The 26177-nt window shown below is 45.3% G+C and overlaps 1 protein-coding gene across 1 annotated transcript in view; it reads left to right on the plus strand.

Annotated features, from left to right (window-relative positions):
* Positions 1-24834, plus strand: part of LOC311234232 (calpain-2 catalytic subunit-like) — a 62100-nt gene extending 37266 nt beyond the window's left edge. The window contains exons 8-21 of the mRNA XM_084321360.1: positions 11328-11402; positions 11520-11680; positions 13104-13273; positions 13697-13708; positions 15893-16104; positions 16694-16730; positions 16939-17004; positions 17239-17296; positions 17399-17463; positions 17902-17970; positions 20214-20292; positions 21746-21862; positions 22743-22801; positions 24626-24834. Coding sequence (XP_084177486.1) covers positions 11328-11402; positions 11520-11680; positions 13104-13273; positions 13697-13708; positions 15893-16104; positions 16694-16730; positions 16939-17004; positions 17239-17296; positions 17399-17463; positions 17902-17970; positions 20214-20292; positions 21746-21862; positions 22743-22801; positions 24626-24649 — 1204 coding nt within the window. The 3' untranslated portion in view covers positions 24650-24834. The remainder of the gene's footprint in view (positions 1-11327; positions 11403-11519; positions 11681-13103; positions 13274-13696; positions 13709-15892; positions 16105-16693; positions 16731-16938; positions 17005-17238; positions 17297-17398; positions 17464-17901; positions 17971-20213; positions 20293-21745; positions 21863-22742; positions 22802-24625) is intronic.
* Positions 24835-26177: the final 1343 nt, after the last annotated feature.

Raw genomic sequence — 26177 nt, forward strand, 5'->3', positions numbered from 1 at the left:
CCATTCTGCAATGTTAAATAACATTGTTTATCCATTCACTAGCTCTATTAAGCGATGATAGTTAGCCGAGCCACAATGCTATGGTCGCTGCCATTAACGTTAGCATGTAAGCTAACGACAACAACAATGGCGTCGATACTTTTCTAACATCCTGTGAGTGACAAAGCCTGAACAGGATATCACAGGTTCACCCTTCTCAATTCTCATTGGTTGAAAATGGCCTTCATGTTTGTACATCGCCATCTGTTGCTTTGGCATTGTACTACATGTATATTATTACATCAGTGTTAAACCACTGTGTGAGCGGCCCGGAGTGGATTGGAGCGGAGGAGAACTCTCGCTCCGGACGTCGCACCGACCCATTTTAAAACCCACTCCTCGCTCACGTCAAAACCGCCCGCTCCGCTCCCCGCGCCGCTCACGCTCCGATCCGCTCACATGGCCTGGTCAGGACACAGGACCATCCGGTGGGAGACCCAGCTGCGCTCCTCCGGGCCGTAGCCCTCCCAGTCCACCAGGTACTGGAAGCCGCGGCCGCGACGACGCACGGCCAGTAACTACCGGACGGTGTAGGCAGGATGGTCGTCTATGATCAGCGGAGGGGGAGGTTCCGGAGCTGGGGGAGACAGAGGACTGGAGACCACCAGCTTCAGCTGGGAGACATGGAATGAGGGGTGAATGCGCATATGGGAGGGAAGCTGGAGTCTTGACGACTGAGGGGTTAATGACAGACAGAATTTTGTAAGGGCCAACAAAACGGGGGGTGAGTTTCCGGGAAACTGATCTTAGAGGCAGGTCCCGAGACGAGAGCCAAACCATCTGACCTGGTTGATAGTCGGGGGCCGGGGTCCGGTGGCGGTCGGCAAAGCGGCGATTCTGGTCAGCGGAGCGGAGCAGCGCGGCCCTGGTGTCCTCCCATATCCTCCTGCAGCGGTGAAGGTGCGCCTGCACCGAGGGTAATGAGATCTCCTCCTCCTGGGTAGGGAACAGTGGAGGCTGGTAGCCCAGAGAAGACTCGAAGGGAGACTGACCTGTGGCAGCGGAGGACAAGGAGTTGTGGGCGTACTCGATCCATGGCAGGAAAGCGCTCCAGCCAGAGGGGTCCCGGGTCGTGACGCAGGGCGGACCCCAGGTCCCGGTTGGCCCGCTCCGACTGGCCATTGGTCTGCGGGTGGTATCCGGAGGAGAGGCTGACCGTGGCCCCCAGGGCCTGGCAGAAGGCCTTCCAGACCTGGGAGATTAACTGAGGCCCTCTGTCGGAGACGATGTCCACCGGGATCCCATGGAGGCGGAAGACTTGGAGCACCATCAGGTCCGCAGTCTCTGAAGCAAAGGGAAGTTTGGGTAGAGCGACAAAGTGAACGGCCTACGAGAACCGATCGACAATGGTGAGAATGACTGTGTAGGGCCGGCCAGGAACAGGCAGCGGACGGAGGAGCCCGGCAGGTGGTCGGTGGGAAGCCTTCCCACGAGCACAGATGGTGCAGGCAAGGACGAAGGCGTGGGTGTCTTCCCTCATGGAGACCCACCAGAAGTGCCGCTTCAGTAGGGACAGGGTACGGTTGACCCCAGGATGACAGGCGAACCGGGAGGAGTGGATCCACTGGAGCACCTGGGAGCGGACATGGTCGGGGACAAAAAGCCGGTTAGGTGGGCCGTTACCTGGATCAGGCTGGGCGCGCTGGGCCTCTCGGACGACGGACTGGATCTCCCAGGTGGTGGAAGCCACCAAGCAGGAAGAGGGGAGGATGGTGTCAGGGTGTGAAGGGCCCCCTTCGGGGACAAACTGCCGGGAGAGGGCGTCCGGCTTAATGTTCTTGGAGCCTGGCCTGTAGGTCAGGGTGAAATTGAACCGGCCGAAGAACAGCGCCCAGTGGGCCTGGCGGGAGTTCAGGCGCTTGGCCGTCTGGACGTAGGTGAGGTTCTTATGGTCCGTCCAGACCAGGAAGGGGATCTCTGAGCCCTCCAGCCAGTGCCTCCATTCCTCCAAGGCCAGCTTGACTGCCAGGAGCTCCAGGTTCCCAATATCATAGTAGACCTCCGCCGGGGGCAGGCGGCGAGTGAAGAAGGCGCAGGGGTGTAGTCTCTGGTCGAGAGCGGAGCACTGGGAGAGGACCGCCCCTATCCCGGTACTTGAGGCGTCCACCTCCACTATGAACTGGCAGGACGTGTCCGGCTGGACGAGGATGGGCGCGAAGGTGAAGCGCCTACGCAGCTCGGAGAAGGCGGAGTCCACCTTAGCAGACCAGACGAAGGGCACGGAGGGCGAAGTGATTTGGGTAAGGGGTGCAGCGAACCGGCTGTAGTCCCTGATGAAACGCCGATATAAGTTAGCAAATCCCAGGAAGCGTTGGAGCTGCTTGACATTGGTGGGTCTGGGCCAGTCTGACACTGCCTTGATCTTCTCTGGGTCCGCCCGGATCTGGCCGCCCTCTATTATGTAGCCGAGGAACCCGAAGGAGGAGACGTGGAACTCACACTTCTCCACCTTGACGAACAACTTGTTCTCCAACAGGCATTGGAGGACCCGGCGGACATGCTGGACGTGCTCTTCCATAGAGCGGGGAAAAATCAGAATGTCATCCAAATAAACAAAAACAGAGCGGTTAAGGACATCACGGAGAACGTCATTGACAAGGGCCTGGAAGACAGCAGGGGCGTTGGTCAGCCCAAAGGGCATTACCTTGTACTCGAAGTGACCGAGCGGGGTCTTAAAGGCTGTCTTCCATTCGTCCCCCTCCCGGACACGGACGAGGTGATAGGCATTCCTGAGCTCCAGCTTTGTAAAAATGGTGGCACCTTGCAGGGGTTCAAAAGCAGAGTTAATTAACGGCAAGGGGTACTTGTTCTTGATCGTGATTTTGTTGAGGCCACGGTAGTCAATACAGGGGTGAAGGGAGCCATCCTTCTTGGAAACGAAAAAGAAACCAGCGCCGACAAGAGAGGAGGAGGGGGTGATAATGCCAGAGGCCAGGGACTCGTGGACGTATTTCTCCATGGAGTCCCTCTCCGGGCGCGAGAGATTGAACAGGCGACTAGCGGGGAGCGGGGCTCCCGGGAGCAGGTCAATGGCACAGTCGTACAGGCGATGGGTTGGCAAGGAGAGAGCATGCTGTTTACTAAAAACAGCCTCTAGATCATGATAAATTGGCGGGATATCGGAAAGGTCAATGGGTTCGTTGGGAACGTGAGAACCAGCGACCTCCAGTGGCGGCCGAGCAGACTGTAGGCAGGTAGCGTGGCAGTGAGCGCTCCAGCTCACGACCGAACCAGTTGGCCAGTTTATCACTGGGTTGTGTAACTTCAACTAGGGCATGCCGAGTACAATGGGATTATGGGGGGAATTAGTGATGTGAAAACGAATAACCTCGTTGTGATTCCCTGAGAGCAGCAGGCGGAGTGGCTTGGTGTTGCGAGTTATCCGTGAGAGTAGCCTCCCATTTAGACCGTGGGCATCGCGGGGGATAGGCAAAGTGTCGGTAGCAATGCGGAAGCGGGACACAACGCCAGCGTCGATGAGATTTTCGTCAGCGCCTGAATCAACCAGCGTGGACAGGGGAAGTGACTGACTATTCCAACACAGCGTGGCACTGAATTGCATATTGGGACCGGAGCTGGGTACATAATTTAGGCTCAAACATGAGCCCAGCATTACTGTCGAGCCCCGCCGTATGGGCGAAGCGGCCATGAATCGAGGAAGTGGCCGAGCTGACCTCAGTAAATACATGCCCCCGTTTTGAGCCTGTGGAGGCGTTCGTTGGGATGGAGGTGAGACTGGTCAAGTTCCATTGGCTCAGAGGGGTTGTGCTCAATGCGCAGCGCGCCTGGGGGGAGGGGAGCGAGATGAATTGGACAACGGAGGGCGAGTGCCGCTAGCCCTTTCACGACGGTGCAAGACGCATGTCCAGTTCTCTGGCTAAATCAATTAGCCCGTCCAGAGAGTTCGGTTTCTCTTTGGATGCCAACTTGTCTTTTAGAACGTCGCTGAGGCCTTGACGGAATGCCCCTCTTAACGGAATGTCATTCCACCCGGAGCCCGCTGCTAGGATACGGAATTCAATTGAATATTCCCTCACGCTGCGGTTTCCCTGGCGGATAGTGAACAAGCCAGCAGAACTATCCGAGCCCCCGGGAGGGTGGTCGAAGACCCTTTGCATGTCGGCGATATATGCGGAGAACGAATTGCAGAGGGAGGACTGACTGAAGTGGAGAGCTGTTGCCCATTCTAACGCAGGACCCTAGAGCAGACCCGACAGGTAAGCGATTTTAGATTCATCACTTTGGAAGGTGTGCGGCTGTTGTCCGAATACTAGTGAACATTGAAAAATAAAGGCAAGACATTTAGAGCTTCCCCGTTGTAGCGTTCTGGTGCGGGGACATGGGGCTCTCTGTACGGGGGCGCAACAGGTGGGGTAGGCTGGGCAGAGATGTATGCATCAAAGCGGTTATATCGGTTGTCTCGCTCCGCAGAGCTGAGCGTGAGAGTGCGAAGTTGGGCAGTGGTCTCCTCTAGTGAGCGTGTGTGTTGGTTTACCAGAGTGGCGTGTCCGTTGACGATGGTCTGGAACTCTCTCTGGAACTCTCTCCATTCTCCGGAATTCTGTGATGCTGGACTCGTCATTTGGTCGCAGTGTTCTGTTAGGGCATCAGTGGCGGAGCCCAATAGCAGAACACAGGAGGAGAGAGAATGGAGCGTTTTAGGTTGGTTTTAATTGTAGGCACCAAGCAGACAGGTTTGACAGTACAGGAATGTACAAATAGACACGAGCAGGTGCACTCCTTGTGCAGCACAGGAGTGTCCAGGCGGGTGGTGTCTCGGGAGACGGCTTAGCTCGGGAGCGGTGGTCCTGGGCACAGGGAGAACAAATATTAGGACAAGGTAGGCAACAAGGACAGAGTAGCAAGGCTAGTATGCGTCGTCGTACGTAGGTTGTTAGGTTAACACTGCGACGAGGGAGAGCAGGATCCGTGGGCTGATGTAGGGGTTTGTTGATGAGGGAATCCCTCACAGCCACGCTGATCGATGTCCCTCTGGCAGCGTGGTAATGCTGGGGTCGGATGCTGCCCATATAAGGGTGTGGAAGGATGAGGGGTGAGGAAGGCTTTCGCCGTGATGGTGTGAAAGGAGGAGGGGTAAGGAAGGCTCTCGCCGTGATTATGACAATACCTAATCTTACATGTACTAGTTACGCTGCTGGCCAGTATGACTTACTACCATAGTGTCTTTATACCTGTATCACTGTACATATTAATACTCCAACTATGTACATACATCTGTTTAGCACTATTACTCAATAGTACTCATTTATATATTTTATACCCAGTTTAATCTCCTGTACATTGTATATTACTATTGCACTTTACTGTTACATTTGCACTCTGGTTGGATGCCAAACTTCTTTTCGTTGTACTGTACTTGTATAATGACAATACCCATTATACAATCGAATCTAATCAGTGTAAAAGACAAGCCTAGTGGGGTCAGTCTATCTCTGTTATGAACCCTAACGATAACTGTGATAGCAGGGGTGTAAAAAGTACCCAGACATTGTTATGGTTTGTAACCGACCCCAATCGCACAACACAAGACAGGTATGAGAGTAAGCCAAAACAGGGCAAATATTTATTATAGAACAAAAAGCGGCACAGTCCCTTTAAGGGAAAACACAAAAACACTAGAGTCAAGGAAATCTGGAAAATGCGGCACTGTGCCTTTAAGAGGCGAACAGGCTAAGGGACTAAGGCTAAGGGCCAGGGCTAAGGACCAGGGCTAAGTGTCAGGGCCAGGAACAGGGGCACTGGAGAGGGGGACAGGGACAGAGGCCCGGAGAGGCGGGCTGGAGACAGGGACAGAGAACAGGGTTAAGGCCTTGGACAGGGCGAGGGCCAGAGCTGCTTACAGGGATGAGGACAGGGTTCCGACGGCGGAGGCCTGGCACGGGGACAGGGGCCCGACGGCGGAGGCCTGGCACGGGAACAGGGGCCCGACGGCGGAGGCCTGGCACGGGGACAGGGGCCCGACGGCGGGGGCCTGGCACGGGAACAGGGGCCCGACAGCGGGGCCTGGCACGGAGATCCTCCTCCTCCTCTTCGGATGCTGCAGACGGGCAGCGCAGAACAAAGGGGGTCCCAGGGGACCGGGAGGGGAACACGCCGTCCTCCCGTGGAATACTAGGGAGCGACGACGAGCCTGGGTCCAAGGGGAACGGGACGGGCACACGCCGTCCTCCCGTGGAATACTAGGGAGCGACGACGAGCCTCACCCCCAGGAACGAGGATCACGAAGAGACGCCTTCCTCCCGTGGAATCGGGAGCGATGACGAGCCGGCTTGACGTCTGGAGTGGGAACACTGGAAAACCTCCCGTAGAGAATTAGAGAGCGAAGACGGTGTCCCACTCCAGGCAAACGGCGACAGGTGGTGATGGCTGGCACGTCGTCTCACGCCGGAGACGCGGCAGGTGATGGTAACGTACAGGATGGTAACGTACAGAACTCCATGAACACAGAGTGTACACAGATACAGATACAGAACGAACACAGAGTCCAGAACACAGAACGACCCGACAAGGACTGGAGGGGAGTCTGCAACCTATGTACTCTCCCGAGGTGATTGCAAACTCCCAACAGGTGCGTGAAGGTAGAGGATCAAGGATGTCCAAGGGTGGGGGCTGGTGAAGAGTAGAGGAGAGTAAATCATCGCAAGGGTGGGGGCTGGTGAAGAGTAAAGGAGAGTAGACAGGGAAAACACAGGAAAAAGGTCCAGGGACAGGCGAATCCTCACAGAAATTATACTTAAGTGAAAGTATGGGTACCGTCTCAAAATCGTACTCAAGTAAAAGTCAGAGTATCTGGCTAAAAACACACTTGAGTAAAAGTCAAAATGTTTCTACTTTTAAATGTACTTAAGTACTAAAAGGTAAAAGTAAAAACGTTTTTTTTATTCCGGGGGAATGAAATGTTCCGTTTCGTCCTCTTCATCACTCGTACTATCGTTTGTAGCCATCTTCTGAGGCTTGTCACTCTGACAGTCTATTCTTCTGATAGCAGGAGGTGTTTAATCAAAGATCCCCGCTTTCTAGTCTTGCACAAGGACCAATCAGCATGGGTATGGGCGGGTTCATTTTCCATTGATGGGGATTTGATTGGCTGTTTTTAAATAAAGTGCGGCCGCAGGATTAATAACGTTAGCGTTAGTTCAGCCAGAGAAACAAATATACTAATTAAAATGGTTGGATCTGCGAGATTTGTACTTTGTACGTCTGCATTTTAAATGTAAGGAGTAAAACGTGTAAAAAAAAATCTCTGAAATGTAATTGAGTAAAAGTACAAGTATATGAACCTAATAATACTCGAGTAAAGTACAAATCCCCAAAAACAGTACTTAAGTATTGTAACAAAGTACAATTACTCAAGTACTTTACACCCCTGTGTGATAGTATATTGTGCACAAACAGACACACACCTAGTTGAAAAGCTGGTAAATGATGAAGACAATGGTCCCACAGCTTATGCTTTAGCCCGGGGTGTAGGAGGCAACATGACATTCCATTTAGCTGAGTGTCCTCTCACATTACTCACTGTGCTTTACCACAGCCACTACCATGACAGTCGCTGTGTGACAGATGTATAGACTTGAATGTGTTTTCAGGAATTCTAATGAATGACCAGTAAATTTGCCAAGTCTAATGCATACAATAGTAGTCGACATCTTTTCAATCAGTCTTCCTATTCTAAAAGCTTTGGATGCTCAATGGAGGCCTTGCACAGAATGTTTGTGTAGTTATTTCTTCCAGCATGGCTGCCTGTAACATAGCAACCTTTGTACATGGCAAAACAGAAAAAAGCATTTCATATAAAAGTATTCCGTATTTTTGTATGACAACTTACATTTACATTTAGTCATTTAGCTGACGCTTTTATCCAAAGCGACTTACAAGTTCTGTACGACAAGTCATCAGGAAGGGTACAACTCTTATCAGCTGAGTAACAATGTTCATCAAAGTGTTGTGAGCTACAGTGTAGGTTAGTTTATTAGGACATGTGCAGCATGACAGTAAGGTTAGTTAGGGTTATATATATTATTATTATAAAAAAAATTCAGATAACTAATAAAGAAACTTTTTTTTGTATCTACTTTTTCTCCCCATTTTTCTATTTTTCTCCCTTCCCCAATTTCGTATTGTCCAATTCTACCCTCCCGAGTCTCGAACGTTGTTAGGCCATGCCTCCCACAAGCCGGCTGCAATGTGGACGAAGCCTTACATCACGTGTCCCCTCCGGTACACGAGGAGGCAGCCGTCGCATCTTTTCACCCGCACAGCGCAATCTCTCAGCGGCGAGGGTCTGCGTGGGAGGGACACGCCGCCCCCGTCGCTTCCTGATTCTACTGCGCAGGCGCACCAACCGACCTGTAGGAGTCGCTGTCCACAACGTCCGATCCCCACCCCCTAATACTGCCAATTGTATTAGTATGAACGACCAGACAAGCTGGTAGCAACAGCGAGAGCTGGGCTCGAACCCAGCATATCCTGCGTTGGTGGCGAGCGTCTTGCCCACTGCGCCACCTAGTTACCCGCTTACTAATAAAGAAACTTGAAACTTGGAAGAGACAACGGTTGTTATGTGTTGATATATGACAAATATATCAATGAAAACATTTTGGTGTCTTATTACTACATCTTGTAAACAAGTCACTGGAAAAGTAATTTTGTGTTTTTCCAGTGTTTTACCTACTCTCCCACCGCATAGAAATTAGGCATTTTCTTCTGAAAGTGGTTACCAATGGTTGCAGGCAGCCATACTGGAAAAAAGAGAATTACACAAACATTCTGTGCAAGGCCTCTATTGTTAGGTTGCTTATAGGATTTTGAATCCTTAGTTTTAGCGCACGCTAAACTCTAAAAGTGGATTCACCATGTTTTTTTTTATCACATTTTTTTATTATTATTTACATGAAAACAAGACAACACAATAACCACAATAACAATACACAGAACTTCACAGGGAAATAACAGAAACAATAATAATACAGAAATAACTAATTATAAAGACAAAAAAAAACAGAGTACAACCTTTTAAAATTTAAGGGGTACTATCTAATAAATGGCCTTTCCCAGTATTCAGCACCGTTTCCCGGCCGTGTGGCCCTATATTATTAAAACTTATATATCTAATTCTCAAAAAGGCCCATTCTTCCAATTCACCTCACAACATTCACCCTCACCGAGCTGAGTCATCACAAAATGTGCATATCAGTGATGTCAGAGATTTCCCAGCTGCATAACAATGTGGCAGATGCCACCAGGTCACACAGTGATTGGAGCCCAGCCTCAAAACGGCCTAAGGTCCTGAGGTAGAAAAACGCCGCTTTTGAGTACACGACTAGAAAAACAAAACAATTAACCTTCTTGAAAAACAAAAACCTACAGAGGTGTTCCATAGACTCACAGGAACCGTGTAAAAGTGTCCAAATAGTGAAGAAATAGCTAAATAGCTCCCCCCCAATAAAATCCCCCAGTTAAAGTCAATAGGACAACACAAAAGACAAGACAGACAAGACATTTCCTCCTCCCCCTCCCACGAGACCGCCGGACTCCCCCGAACAAGCACCCCAACCCCGCTCAGCCGCACACGGCGGTCCTGACCTTCTCAGCTGCTGCGAACCACAGGTCAATCCCAGCCTGCCCCACCCCAATTACCCACACGCGGATATCTCAAGATAAATCACATCCAACAGCGTTAGGGACCAGTTAATCACTGTGAGCTTCTCAGGCTCCTTCCATCTCAATGCTATTAGCGTCTTCGCTGCTGTGACGCCCGCTAGGACAACCCTTTTTAGTTGTACGGACGCGGGTAGTGTTGTTATATCGTTCAGGAGTAGCGTAACAGCTGTGAATGGGATAGTTAAGCCACACAGATCTGAAAGTTTGTCCGTTATTGACCTCCAGAAGCGGGCCACTGGTGGGCAATCCCAATACACAGTACATTTCGCAGAGTAAATTTTACTCAAACTGATTCCATTTGAGCCCAAGTGAGTACAATTTTACTCAGTTTGAGTAAAATGTACTCAGTTTGAGTAAAATGTACTCAGCGAAATTTACTGTGTACATATGCATATTAGTGCCAGTGGCCCTTTGAGAGCACAAAGTGCACCGAGAGTCGGTTACCAGTCCCATAGCAAATAGCTTCCTAGGTGTAAGATAGGTCCTATGAATATAATTAAAATTAATTTGCTGGTGATTGGGGTTGCGGGAAGACAATGCCACATTTGCCCAAACATCATCCCAGTCAAACTCGGGGTCCAACTCCGGGATATCCCCACGCCAGATTGTATCCAATGATACATTTTTATACGTGGATTGAATTAAGAGCGTATAAAAGTCTGAGACAAACCCTCTGGAGGTCGTCCTGTCCACTATGAGCCTGAGGAAGGGGTGTGGTTGCAAAGCTTGAGCCCACGGCACGCCATGCGCCCTCAGCGCTGACCTTAGTTGAAGGTAAAGAAAGAAGGACTCGCCGGGAAGATCATAAAATTCTTTTAAGTCCTGAAACGCACGAAGGCCGTTCTTATCATAAATATCCTCCAGAGTATGAACTCCCCTCAAAGTGGATTCACCATGTATGGACGAATCCACATTGGAATACAGGTACAGAGCAACACTGTGTGTCTACAACTAATCCAATACAGGAGCAGAGTAGAAACAGTACAGAAATAAAAAACACAGACAGTATAAAAGGACAAATGCTAAGGTTGATATCAACATCCCCTAAAGTGGTAAAGTGCATAATGCATAGAGGCACAATATACAGTAAAAGTGCATGTAATCAAAGTGCGTGATGCACAGACACACAGAAACAGCACTTCCACAACCTGACTAAATAACACACCAAAAAATATATAGGATAATATACAAATCTAGCCTTTGGAGTTATTCAGGCTGCGCACAGCACTGGGGAAGAAACTCTTAGTAAACCGAGAGGTAGAGCATGTGATAGAGCGGTAGCGTCTGCCAGAGGGGAGGGGGACAAAGAGGCCTGCGGCTGGGTGACCAGAGGGGTCATTGATAATGCCAGAGGCATGGGAAAGCAGCCTGGCACCATAGATCTCTTCTAGAGCTGACAGACTAACCCTGATTGCCTTGCGTGCGAGACGCACAATTCTGTTCAGAGATTTCTTCTCCTGGTCTGTAATGTTACCAAACCATATAGTAGAGGAGGAAGTAAGAACGCTCTCAATCACACAGCGATAGAAGTTGTGTAGAATCACCCTGTTATTAGTGAACTCTTTCAGTTCAGATTGTGAATGTTTTTTACTTGTGTTTACCAGTTCCTATGAGTGGCGCTATGTGAATGATGAAGACCGGGCTCGGCTGACCAATATCTCTAAAGATGGAGAGTTCTGGTAAGCTCAGACAGAATACTCCTTTATCACCATATGGCCAACTTCCAATCACTAGGGATCACCCATATGCCCTACTACACCTTAAATGGGTGTACCCTCCTGTATATCTCTCTACAGGATGGCGTTCTCCGAGTTCCTGCGTCACTACTCCCGACTGGAGATCTGCAACCTCACCCCCGACGTACTCACGGAGGAGGGGTACAAGAAATGGGCGCTGTCGACGTTTGAGGACAGGTGGAGGAAGGGCTCGACGGCCGGAGGCTGCCGGAACTTTCCAAGTACTGACTGATGCCGCCGTCTTCTCTCTCTGTCACTACCTGCTCTCCTCTCCGTGCATGACGTACCCAGCCTCGACCGCTTGTGCTGGTGTTTAAGCTAGTATGTAGCTTCACTGCCATGATCCAGAGGTGGGACCAAGTCATTGTTTTGCAAGTCCTAAGTAAGTCCCAAGGCTTTACGCTCAAGTCCCGAGTCGTGACTTGCAATTCCCAAGTTAAGTCCCAAGTCAAGACAGGCAAGTCTCAAGGAAGTCACAAGTCTGAAACGTTGGGTTTCGAGTCCTAAACAAGTCCTAATGCATTCTTTACAAACGTAATGCTATTAAAACATTTGAAAGTAATAGTTAGTACTGTAGTATATACCATTTTGATGATTCTGCACAACTTCTCTGTCAGTGCAACTTGATTGGCGGCTGATGGATTGGTCCAAAGTGGAACTATAATCATAGAAATTAAGTTGATTTGCTTTACACTTTTTGTGGCATCCTTTTCTTTTACATTTTGGGATGGGGAGAGTATCAATTCTTTCAAGTTACGGCTCATGTCTGAGTGAAGTCACGAGGCATTGGTGCCTTTTATGATTTTGTCGAGTCTGAAGCTATAACATTTGTGACTTGAGTCCTCACCTCTCCCATGACCACTGTATCATCTTGTTTTAAGGACATGGAGTAGGATGAGAGTGTTAGACTGGTAGGGATGAGGGTCATGTGGGAGCTCACAATCTGATTATTAGGGCTTTGATTGGTTTCTCAAGTGATTCTTTATACAATTTGAATTATGTTTACACAAGTTCACAGCATAGTACTGTACATTTTAAAGGAATACGCCAACGTTGTGGGAAATGTGCTTACCGTCTTCTCCAGAGTCAGACAAGGAGATAGATACCAATGTCCTCTTTGAGTGTGAAGTAGAAAGCCCAGCTAAGCACAAATGAATGGAAGCGGATATGGACCAGCTAGCCTAGCTATTGGCCAAAACACCTCTCCCAGAAGATTTAGTTTAAGCTAGGCTAGCGCTAAGCTAGGATACCTTGCAGCTGGATAGCTTTCTACTGAACACACAGTGAGGAAATTGATATCCATCTTGTCGACTTGACTCTGGAGAAGACGATAAGCACATTTCCAATAATGTTGGCGTGTGCCTTTAAAATGTACAGTACTATGCAAGTATGCAGTGAACTTGTGTAAACAATCATAATTAAAATTACAACGTATTGAATGAGATTGAGACAGAAATTGTGTTGTAGTTGCACATCATAGTTCAAAACTGAGTAGATGGAATTTACTTGCTTTAAGAGGAACAATAACCAAAACCAAAATCCAAGCTGGAATTGCGATTATTGCATGAATCGATTATTTCCTCCCACCCCTATTGGCTGGCGTTGCTCTGGCACCCTGACGCTGGCTCTTGCTCCCCTCCTCAGACTCCTTCTGGATGAACCCTCAGTTTGTCATCAAGCTGGATGAGCAGGACGATGACCCTGATGACGGTGAGGAGGGTTGCACCTTCCTCGTTGGCCTCATCCAGAAGAACAGGCGCCGTATGAGGAAGATGGGACAGGACATGGAGACCATCGGCTTTGCCATCTACGAGGTAAGGACACTGACTTAAGAGTTTGTAGGACGGCCTGTGTACAGAACTGTATATTCCTCTGTCTAAAAAGCGCTTGTAGCTCCAATTTATTTTCTTTTTTTATGTACTGATTTGAATCGATGTGTTGTGAGTAAATGTCATGATGACTCTACAACCCATGGAATACATTCAAAACACATTCTTTAATTTAAACAGAAATTTAGCAGATGTCAAACTTTAAATGAGGTGTTTTTTCTCATAGTTTAATTTATAGGTTTACTTTTTAAAGATACAAGTCTGACAGAAGCAATATCCAGTGGTCTCAAATCCTTGATCTCTACTAACAAGATAATAAGATTGTATTACTCTCATTGTCAAATTAAGTAACTGTATTTTATTAAGTCATATTTGCACTAATTCTTACCCTTGTTTTGCTTCCTCTAGGTGCCTGATGAGGTATGTACATGCAGAACTACTAGGAATGTCCGATCACTAAGTGTGTCCGACTCTTACCACCTAACCTGCACAGACTACAACTACGTATGGCGTATATCATGCCAGTTAGGGTACCTTGTGTATACTGCACCATTGATTACACTGTTTACTTTCTCATATTCAGAGGTAATTATATTGTTTACACCGTTTATTTAAAAACATTTCTCATATTCTTATATTCAGATCAAATTGTATTGCCTATATTTATGTCTTTCTACTATTACCCTGCCCAGTCAATGGAGAATCCTTCTGGAGAATTCAAAACAGATGACTACTGTAGAAGGCTCTTACTGTACATGTTCAGTCTTCAACGAGTCAGAGACTTGTGAGGATAACATAGTAGACTTTTTACGAGAGTATTTTTCAGAAAGTATGCAGTCAAACCAGATGACTGGAACTGGCTCATAAATTGACATTCTTCAAAACTGTCTGCAACTATCAGGTCAATAATTAGTACACTAGTATTTACGGGGGGGGCATGCTGTGTCAGGGTTGGGGTCACTAACTCTCTCAAGGCAGTCCTTTTTATTTTTCTTTATAAATTGTGTCAACACTTATTAGTTATTACTATAGTGATAGAATATTCATTTTCAATCATTTCTTTGTAGAGTTTATTTAAGAATGTCTTTCCTCTTTTATCAAACATTGAAGAAAATAAAGCATGTACTTTACATATTTCTGTATACATTTATATCTCTGTACAATAATATGATTAAAACCTGCACAGTGTGTATATAACTATATGTATATATATATATATATATATATATATCTGTTGATATCCGCTGACTCGTGTAGATACAGTATGTCAGTATGGAAATAGGAATCCTGTGATCAATCTTCTGTTTCTAGTCTACCAGATTTGTAACTCCTATTTTAAAGGTAGATTCTGTAATGCCGTCAAACAGCGACCTCTAGGCAAAAGAGCCCCGCTTGGTATTATGTTTTGTTTACCTTTTTGTTTTGGGTCTGACATGTGGGTTAGAGTTTAGTAACTCTAGTACTGTGAATTTCTCCAGAGTCTACGCGCGTCTGGCGTCGTGTGGCCAGTAGTATAGCAACCCTTCCACCCACTGAAACCCAAATCCACACATCAGACAAAAACAAAAACTGTAAACAAAGTGCATGTTGTCATCATTTGCCTAGAGGTCGCTGTTTGATGACATTACAGATTCTACCTTTAATGTACTGCATTATTTAGTTTGCTGTGTACATCTTCTTCCCTTGACAACAACTAGCCCACCCCCCAGAGTCCAGGGATAATAATCTCATTACATCTCATCTCCTCTTTTCTTCCTTCGCCTCACCTCTCCCTTCTTTTCTCTTCTCTCTCTTTCCTCTTCCCTCTCCTCTCCCTTATTTCTCTTCTCTCCCTCCCTTATCCTCTTCCCTCTCCTCCTCCCTTATCCTCTTCCCTCTCCTCCTCTCTTCTCCTCTTCCCTCTCCTCTCCATTCTTTTCTCTTCTCTCCCTCCCTTATCCTCTTCCCTCTCCTCTTCCCTCTCCTCTCCCTTCTTTTCTCTTCTCTCTCTTCTCCTCTCCTCTTCCCTCTCTCCTCTCCCTTCTTTTCTCTTTTCTCCCTCCCTTATCCTCTTCCCTCTCCTCCTCTCTTCTCCTCCTCTTCCCTCTCATCTCCCTTCTTTTCTCTTCTCTCTCTTCTCCTCTTCCCTCTCCTCTTCTATCCCTTATTTTCTCTTCTCTCCCTCCCTTATCCTATTCCCTCTCCTCTCCTCTCTGCTCCTCTTCCCTCTCCCTTCTTTTCTCTTCTCTCTCTTCTCCTCTTCCCTCTCCTCTCCTCTTCTATCCCTTATTTTCTCTTCTCTCCCTCCCTTATCCTCTTCCCTCTCCTCCTCTCTTCTCCTCTTCCCTCTCCTCTCCCTTCTTTTCTCTTCTCTCTCTTCTCCTCTCCTCTTCCCTCTCTCCTCTTCTCCCTTCTTTTCTCTTCTCTCCCTCCCTTATCCTCTTCCCTCTCCTCCTCTCTTCTCCTCCTCTTCCCTCTCCCTTATTTTCTCTTTTCTCTCTTCTCCTCTTCCCTCTCTCCTCTTCTCTCCCTTCTTTTCTCCCTCCCTTATTCTCTTCTCTTCTCCTCTTCTCTTCTCCTCTTCCCTCTCCTCTCCTCTTCTCTCCCCCCCCCCCCTCCCCCAAGTTTGTCGGCAGCAGGCAAATCCACCTGAAGCGCAACTTCTTCGTGCGCCACTCGTCCGCGGCTCGCTCCGAGACCTTCGTCAACCTGAGAGAAGTGAGCAACCGCTTCTGTCTACCCCCCGGAGAGTACCTCATCGTCCCCTCCACCTTCGAGCCCAACAAGACCGGGGACTTCGTGGTGCGGGTGTTCTCCGAGAAACAGGCCGAGTTCCAGTACGTTCCATCTTTCTCCATAGTTTCGTGACATTTTAATGTCTTTTGGTTTGAAACGTTATGATGACGACTCCTGTTTCTTCTGTTTCTCTTTGAACATTTTACATGGTCCTAATTTACCTACAGCAATTGCTTCCCTCGGCAACCATTGAGATTGTAGGATCAAGAAAAGAGGGCGGGCTTGAGATAGGTCAATTAGGGATGCTACGATATATTTTTTTCACTGGAATCGTCCGATACTGAGTACCAATCAATCCCATCCATTACTTTAATTAAAAAGTATATACTTCATACTAATATTGGAAAATAAATACTCTTTATTGATTCCAGATAGGCTTTATTTTATAAAAATGGTTAGATATAGAAATCTTTCAATGGAATTGCGTTGCTAGGGAACAGCTTGGGCCCAGCTAGCTTGTAGTAGCAAACAACACAACAGGATATAGTGGGGCACATTTAGAATGTTTATGTTGTCAAGTCAGACAAAGGTCTATAAGGTTTTCATCCTACAACGGCATTATAATGATGGAAAATGTTATCTTCATATTCTTGAAATTACTTCTATGACACATTCCTCCCTATTTTTCAGAGAGCTGGACGACCCCGTTGATTGCCATGTAGAAGAGGTGAAATATATTAAAAAAAAATCTTTATTTTTTTATCGATTACCAGTACTGTTACAGTGGGAAAAATGACATTGACCATATGTTGGTGGCTCAGTTATGTCATATGTCATGCCCAGGTTAGGGTGGAAAGGAATCCTGAGCATGACATAAGAACAAAATGGCTGCCTTGTGAATAGGATCAAATTATTGATCTCTTTGTCATTTGTAGATTAAGGTGGACAAGGACGATATTGGTGACAGGTTTAAGAAGCTGTTTGGGCAGCTAGCTGGACACGTGAGTATGAATACAGCCTGCAGGTTCGGGGGAGGGGATTTGTTTACATACTGAGCCTGCAATTAGTTATTACAAAACGTTCTTACAAAACAAAGTGTGTCATTATAAATCAAAATAAAAGAAAAATTTGAAGCACTGTGAACCACAGACAATGAAGGGGAGACTGGTCTTGTGAAACTATGACTTGATAGTTGTCAGATAATTTAGAATTTGTTTGAATCATTCTCTTCATAGGATTGTGAGATTTCCGCATTTGAACTACAGAGAATTCTGAACCGGGTGGTGACCAAGCGTAAGGGAGATGTCTTTTTCTTAACAAATCATCATTATGTTAGTGTCGAATTCAATTCAGTTGATTTCTATTGATTTATGTGTCTGTGCTGTTTGTTTTCAGGGAATGACATCAAAACGAGTGGGTTCAGTCTGGCAACGTGCCGCAACATGGTCAACCTGTTGGACGTATCCTTCACACTTTCCTTCTTGTCACAGTCCTCTTCTCTTTGTCACAGTCCTCCTCTTTGTCACAGTCCTCTCCTCTTTGTCACAGTCCTCTCCTCTTTGTCACAGTCCTCTCCTCTTTGTCACAGTCCTCTCCTCTTTGTCACAGTCCTCTCCTCTTTGTCACAGTCCTCTCCTCTTTGTCACAGTCCTCTCCTCTTTGTCACAGTCCTCCTCTTTGTTACAGTCCTCCTCTTTGTTACAGTCATCTTCTTCATGTGATGTAATATGTGCTGTGATGTGATATCATGGGATTTTATATCATGTGATTTGATGTGATATCATGTGATGTGATGTCCCTATACTCCATATGTTTTATGGCTTGTAGGTGTTAACAGGCTCCTCCTACTCTACGATACACAGCATGTGATTTTTGCCTCCTTCACGTTCTCCTCATAGAAAGATGGAAGTGGCAAACTGGGCCTGGTGGAGTTTAAGATCCTGTGGACTAAGATTGAAAAATTCCTGGTGTGTAACTATTTAGGTTTAACTTTTGTTTGTATTGATATATTAACAACATATAATGGCTTACATTCTTCCCAATGATGTTTAGGTTATTTGTAGGAGTGAAAGATCTGTTGATGGGGAAACCAAGCAGCTGATGCACCAAGACTAATTTAATATAGATTTCTGGGGTAAATGGTAGAAAGCAAGTGTACTACAAAGGAGTCAAATAGATCAGTTACTGACACAGTAAACAGTAATCCCTCATTCTGGACAAGGCCAGCAGGATGTTTACAGTAAATCTTACTTGTATCTAAAAGTATTTGTGATTCATTCTTGGTGTTTATTTAAACCAGTTTGGAGCACCAGATGGATTGGGTTTGCCACATACAATAAGAAAGTCAATTAAGTATACCAATCTTTTCTGTGATTGACAGTTCACCTGAAACTGAATTATTATAATTTCACCTCCAAGCAGGTGAAAACAAAGGCTTCAAGAATTATTTGTCAAATACATGAAATATATTTTGATCCATTTCTGGTTCTCAGTCTCCCATTTCCCGAGTCTAGTCTGTGTTGCCAGAACATGATGCAATCAGCCTAAGCCAATCAATGTGGTGATCAAAGAGCCCTGTGAGATCCCAGGGGAGTGCAGATAGATAGATACAGATCCGACCTTTTCCCATGTTGATGTTGGAAGATTGAAGGTGCTTTAGAGATAACATTCAGCCACTAGAGGTCGCACTAGAGCACCAGCATGTCATTTATCAGGTGCATTTCACGTGGGGAAATAGGAAGTAGGGAGGGGACACATGCATGCAAATTATATAAACTACAACATTCATTTTGACCCCGCCAAAATTTCATGATAAATTAATTAATCAATCGTTTTTTGGGGGGGAAAGCGATACTTTCTAAAAGCTCTGTGGATGTTTTATTTTTTCTAAATCATTACTCTACATAAAAGTTTTATCTATAGCACCTTTAACGTGCCCCCGAACATTTAGACTGCATGTAAATGTGGCATCTTTCACATTCGCTACTGATACTTATTGTTTTAATATGATGCAAAAACAACATCTGTTTGCAAAAACAACACTGTGGCTTCTGTGCAAAGAGCTGTTATAGTTGTTCTTGTCAATAGTGACCAAATAGGGGGCGCCAGGGGGGCGCACCACGTAACGCACTTCAGTGCAACGCGGCCGTCCTGGGTTCGACTCCCGGACCCGGCGGCATTTGCCGAATGTCTCCTCCCCATATATTCTCTGTCTATCCAATAAAGCAATAAAAATGCCAACAAAATAATATATAAAAAAAATAGTGACCAAATAGTACTTTGTCATTTTGGTTTGATTCTTTTTTTTAATGACCCCATTTTCATATCAGGGGATCCCTACTTGGGGTCCTGGTTTGCTATGCCTGGCATAGGTGATGAAGGTGGGAGCACTGAGGTGATGAAGGTGGGAGCACTGAGGTGATGAAGGTGGGAGCACCGAGGTGATGAAGGTGGGAGCACCGAGGTGATGAAGGTGGGAGCACCGAGGTGATGAAGGTGGGAGCACCGAGGTGATGAAGGTGGGAGCACCGAGGTGATGAAGGTGGGAGCACCGAGGTGATGAAGGTGGGAGCACCGAGGTGATAAAGGTGGGAGCACTGAGGTGATGAAGGTGGGAGCACCGAGGTGATGAAGGTGGGAGCGTGGTGATGAAGGTGGGAGCACTGAGGTGATGAAGGTGGGAGCACTGAGGTGATGAAGGTGGGAGCACTGAGGTGATGAAGGTGGGAGCACTGAGGTGATGAAGGTGGGAGCACTGAGGGGGAAAAGTTACCATCCTCCTCTACCTCGCAGTGGAACCCTGGGGCGGGTCAAATGCACAGTAAAGAATAGGCTGGGTATCAAAATGTTGTACTTTTATGGTATCGATTGAATTGCTTCAATACTATCGAGTATTGAAAAATGCTGTGGTAACGAAATTTGGTATTGAATGACACTGGAAATACCAGAGAGGGGTGCGGCAGCGGCTCAGGAGGTAGAACGGTTGTCTGGTAAAATCGGAAGGTTCCCGGTTCGATTCTGGCTCCTCCCGGGCAGCATGTTGAAGTGTCCTTGAGCAAGGTTGACACCTTGCATGGTCACCTCCGCCATGTGTGAGTGAATGGGCATAAGTTGTAAAGCACTTTGTATAAAAGCGCTATATAAATGCAGTCCATTTTGACCATTTCTTTATCAGACCATGGCTGCTCTTCTGTTTGTGTGTGTCCACCAGGAGCTGTACAGAGAGCATGATGCTGATAACTCCGGCTGCATGAGCTCCTCTGAGATGCGTGTGGCTGTGGAGGAAGCTGGTGAGAAGTGAATTGTGTGGTCATTGCTAGGGATGCTCGATATTGGCTTTTTCACCGATACCGATATTCCGATATTGTCCAACTCTTAATTTCCGATACCGATATCAACCGATATCAACCGATACCGATATATGCAGGGTTTCCCACCCCAAAAAACGGAATAATTTCAGGTAACTAATAATTTCACTGGATATATATATAACAAATATTGTTATTGTTTTTTTCTTTTTTTAAACCGATACCGATATTTTCCGATATCACATTTTACTGCCGATATCGGCCGATAATATCGGTCAGTCGATAATATCGGACATCCCTAGTCATTGCATAATTATCCCTGCGTAGGAAGGTTATTGGCTACCAGAGCCACAGATTACACTGCCTCCCAGAGATCGTATGATACAGGGTTTCTCAGTGGCAGTTGTGGGCAAATACATAACACTGATTCTGAATTAGATAAGAGACCTATTGTATTAGGCCCTGGGATGGGATTGCATTGTTGTCAACAGCACCTCACAGCAATAAATAGAATAATATGTACAAAGGTAAATAAAAACAAAAACAGATCAAATACATTTTGAATGCTAACAATGAAAAACATTATTGACATTATCGACACTCACAAAACTAGCTTCACGCTGAAATTTGTTTACATTTTTCTTTTATAGTTTATATCTAAGTTTGAAATAAAGAATTTTCAACCAAATGAATCTTCCATAAATTTTAAGAGCAAAAGATAAGAGTTTGGAATGTAGCTGTTGGGATAAATCTTCAAGCTTGTCTTGCTTTATTTTTTCATATGGCATAATTAACATACTGGCCGTAAGCTCCACTATAACAGCACTATTGATTTATTTCAAGCTCCGCCCTGTTTTCTTGATCCTCCAATCACAACTGTTGCATCAAAGCAACAGTTGTGATTGAAGGATCAAGCAAAGAGGGTGGGGCTTGAGATAAATCAATAGTGCTGTTATAGTGGAGCTTACGGCCAGTATGTGTTTGGTCCCTAAAGAAAAAACATTAAAATAAGCATATCAATAAACACCTGTCTACCAAGCAATCTCACAAAACATTAACGATTAGCATTAATGATAATGAAATGCTTCCTGTACATTAAAGCATCTCTGTTTGTATCTGTACTTTGTAGAGTTCTCAGTTTGTCCCGTGTCTGTACTTTGTAGAGTTCTCAGTTTGTCCTGTGTCTGTACTTTGTAGAGTTCTCAGTTTGTCCCGTGTCTGTACTTTGTAGAGTTCTCAGTTTGTCCCGTGTCTGTACTTTGTAGAGTTCTCAGTTTGTCCCGTGTCTGTACTTTGTAGAGTTCTCAGTTTGTCCCGTGTCTGTACTTTGTAGAGTTCTCAGTTTGTCCCGTGTCTGTACTTTGTAGAGTTCTCAGTTTGTCCCGTGTCTGTACTTTGTAGAGTTCTCAGTTTGTCCCGTGTCTGTACTTCGCAGGGTTCTCTCTGAACAACTCCCTGCACCAGATAATCGTGGCGCGCTACAGCGAACCAACCCTCGCCATCGACTTCGACAACTTTGTGGGATGCCTGGTCCGCCTGGAGTCTCTCTTCAGTGAGTTGTCCTCTCGTGTCCAAACGGTCACACCAGAGCGTAGCCTGGAGTCTCTCTTCAGTGAGTTGTCCTCTCGTGTCCAAACGGTCACACCAGAGCATAGCTTGGCTGCAGGTCTGCATGCTGGGATGCTGTCACAGCTGGAGGCTTGGGCCTGAGAAACCAGAGCTCGTTCTGACTTGAAAGATATCCGTCCAAACCCAGCAGCTTTTTGTGAGCCACAAACTGGTCTTTATAGTCACAAACTGCATGGTCACTTAGTCATAGTAATTTTACCATTACGGAAGTGTTTGGCACGTATGTTTTTGCTGACTCCCAAAGGCTTCTTGTGTTACACCACATAAACCCATACGATTCCATGCTGACCTATGTGTATTTAATATTTATATGTACTGTATTATTCTTTTGTGAAAGGTTTTCCCATTGTGATAGCCTCACAAGCCGGAAAGAAATCTCGCATTATTTCAAAGCATTGCAAGGGAGTGGAGCGCCCTCTACGTCTTTCAAATTGTCATACAACCCTCACTGCCTATTGATTATAAGTAGGTGCACCCCCCCCCCCCTCCCCCTTCCAGAAATACCATGACAACACTGGTGTTTAGGATACCTTTTCAGATACACTGAAATTATGTGGCAGTGGTGAATAGGCAAAAAATTGCTAATACGTAATAATCTGAGACATCAATTTTGTATAAAGGCAAGAATAAAAAAAATAAAAAATAAAAGGGATACTCTGAGCAACTGAGTAAGTAATTCATCCCCAGCCTGCTCCTTTATGTATCTGGTCCAGTCAGGTCCCGTCTGATTAGAGCATAATGTGGAGCTGGAACATACGCTTAGGAAGACACTGAACACATTATTGTCCTTTCATCTGAAATAGAGACCTTCAAGACTCTGGACAAGGATCAGTCTGGTGAGGTGGAGCTGAACGTAACAGAGGTGAGAAACCATGTGGCTGAAACGAGGGTGAGGTCCAATCGGCAATTGTGATAGGAGGATCAAGGAAAGAGGGCGGGGCTTGAGATGGGTCAATTCACAAATTTTTAGGACAAGGTTTTTCTTAAATTCTAATATTAAGCAGTAGAGCTTCTGCACACCTGAGTATATTACAAAGTGACGTAGGAGACGACTGACACCTGTTCCGAGTGAACATTATGGTCGAAAGTATCTCGGAAAAGTATCTTGACATAATCCAAACAATTTCGATAGGGTACGGGAAACAACCATTTCTGTATTTCATGCTGTTTTTTTCCTCCTTTCTTTTTGAAAACGAGTGAGCAAATCTTGTTTAGTAAAACTTAGACACAGTTACTCACTTTGCCATACATTTACATGTACATTTAGCTGTACATTAGCTGTTCATTTAGCTGACGCTTGTATCCAAAGCCACTTACAAGTTGTGTACAACAAGTCAGCAGGTAGGGTACAACTCTGGCAGCTAAGGGTCAGTAAGATTGTTAAACAGTGTTCAACTTGAGTGCTACAGTCTTGAGTGCATAGTAGTATCTTAGCTTAGTAGGTAGTAATATAGGCAAGGTAGATTCCTTAGTAGCAGAGTGCATAATAGTAATAATAGCCATATTCATAATGTAATGTAATTCATTATTACAGCTGTGCCTAACCTCTTATTTGTAGCATTTCTCAATTTAGTGGCCTGCCAGCGAGTCACTATGACCAGTAAGCGTGGACACACCAGCCAAGAACCAGCACAACCCATTTCTGTGGTCAAAACACAAAGCGTGTTGTTCTCTTTGGTCATGTGCTTTTAGTTCAGTCTGCTTCATTGAAGCGGCTGGCAAGTTTATAAATGTGTTACACCATATTACCGTTTGCTTGTTTGCTTTGCTGTATCTTAGGAATGGGTGTGAAATGTCCCATTTCCCTAGCACCTATACACACACCATACTTTCCAAATGTCTTCCTATCTATACCCTGCATTACAGGACGGGTTTGTTGATAATATCATTCATAGCCTGATTTATAGTACATTTAGTGAGGTTTTAGAAATATTTCCTGATTTATGGGATGATAAAAAGACATCCCACAATCCCTTCTGTAAAAGGTTCATTGTGTTATGTGTCAACATAATGAAACGATTTTTTTTTAAATCTGGCATCATCCAATGTGTGATGTCTATCCTGGCGATATATGCAAATTAGTGCATATTTAATTAGGTAACGCCCAAACATAAAATCTCAGAAAACTTGCAATAAATTTTTTGAATGTAGAAGTGAAGAAGAAGACGGTGTGCGGGAGCTCTTTGTTTCTTCATTTCAAATATTGAAAAACATTTTACATCACCGTAATTGATTGTCGTATCCAACCTGAAATAATTGAGAATGGATCTTCCATTATGTTGATTTGTGTTGTTGTTGTTTATTGTTGTTTAGCACGTAATCACATAAGATAAGACAAGATAATATTCCTTTATTGATCCTATGGAGTATGGATCCTTTCCCCTTGGGGAAATTCGGGAGTCATAGCAGCATGGGCGAGGGGGGGTACAGGTATGGGCAGGGTAATAGTTGAAAGACATAAATATAGGCAATACAGCACTCTGGTCAACAATTGTTTTTAGATGTGCTTCATTATATTAAACAATAAACAATACATTTGATTGATTGATTATTAGAATATTCTTACAGTTTTACATTTTGAACTGATTAATAGAACAGATTGTTGCAGTAGTTGACACCAAGAGAAAAGGATGTTGATGACAGTGAGACCACATGGTGACCTGTATCCTACTCTTCTCATCCACAGTGGCTGAGTGTGTCGATGATATAGAGCACTTCTGATGAGCTGCAGCTGAAGACTAGGATCACTGGCGTAGCTGTTTCCTCTATGATTTCATCAGACTTTGGTGGCCAGTGGACATTTATATTTTGCTTCACTTGATACTCGTCCTTATGGAAAACAGTCTCTGTAATTTTCTGGATGTCTCAAGAAAATAAAACACTGATGAATTTAAATTAACTTGTGGTCATTTCATTACTCAACCTTTTTTTTGTCAACCTGCCACAGTGGTTCTAGTGGGTTCAGGATTTTGCCACTTTGATTTGATTTCTCAGCAATCTGAGTAGTTTTAAGAATAGGAAGGATTCATTAAATACTGGTTGGTTACTTTCCAAGGTGCCAAAGTAGTAGAGACAGACGTATCAGTCACAGTCAGTATTCACCATTATTTGGCTGGTGGCCAATGTTAAGGTGCAATCCGTGATCCAAATGTAAACAAATGTCGCCCCGCCACTGAGAGATGGTTTTGATTTTCAAATTGATACAATAGACTGTATGACCCGGCTAAACCTGAGTGTTTAAATATATCTTTTGATGCTGTACAAGTTTAGTTTACATTTGTAGATATTGGTTAACAATAGTATCAGTATTTTGAGTTATGAAAGGAATAAAAAGGCTAGTTTTCTCTCTGGTCCAACTCTTCCAAGAATCTGTGCAATATGCACACAAGCAACATGTATGCAGTAGAGCAGTCGTCTGGTAATCAGAAGGTTCCTGGTTCGATTCCGGCTCCTCCCGGCATGGTGTCAAAGTGTTCTTGAGCAAGACTCTAGCTGCTTCCACATGGTGTGTGAGTGAATGGGTGAATGTGAGGCATAGGTTGTAAAGCGCTTTGGATAAAAACGTATATAAATTCAGTTAATTTATGTATATGGTCAAGGAAACTACAGATAAAGTGAGGTTTTAGAAGTCTGTCACCATTGTTGGGGGGGGGGGGGGGCATCTATACACTTTAATTTTACCTAGCGACTAATTAAAAAAGTGAAACAATGTCTTAATCACTCTCACAAAGACATTCAACTAGGAATTTAACTATTCATAGTGTTCTTGTAACCTGTTTTACCAGACAACATGGCACAATTCCACAGCTCACATAGGTCACCGTTGTCAATCACCTGTTGTTTGGAATCACATACAATTAACTACTCTCCAACAGTCATGGCGGTTGTGGTGACTTAAAGGAATATTTCACATCAGTAGAACTTCAGTCTTATCTCCATATAAGGGCATTTATGAGTAAGCTAGTGACTAATGTTGTCCCTGTTGTCTGCTGTCAACGCCACCATTCCTCCCAAGGTGTCAGGCTCCTCCTTTTGTAGGATAAGATAAAATAAGATATTCCTGTATTGATCCCCTTGGGGAAATTCAGGCATCATAGCAGCATGGGGGAGGGGAGGTACAGGTAGTAGAAGACATACAGTACAGGTACAGGTCACAGAATTATAGTACAGTGGAGAAGTAAAAATAGAATAAAAAGTTAAATATAATTAACTCTGGACATGCGCATATGGGCAACAAG

Source organism: Notolepis coatsorum (assembly GCF_963971535.1).
Source record: "Notolepis coatsorum genome assembly, chromosome: 9".
NCBI lineage: Eukaryota > Metazoa > Chordata > Actinopteri > Aulopiformes > Paralepididae > Notolepis > Notolepis coatsorum.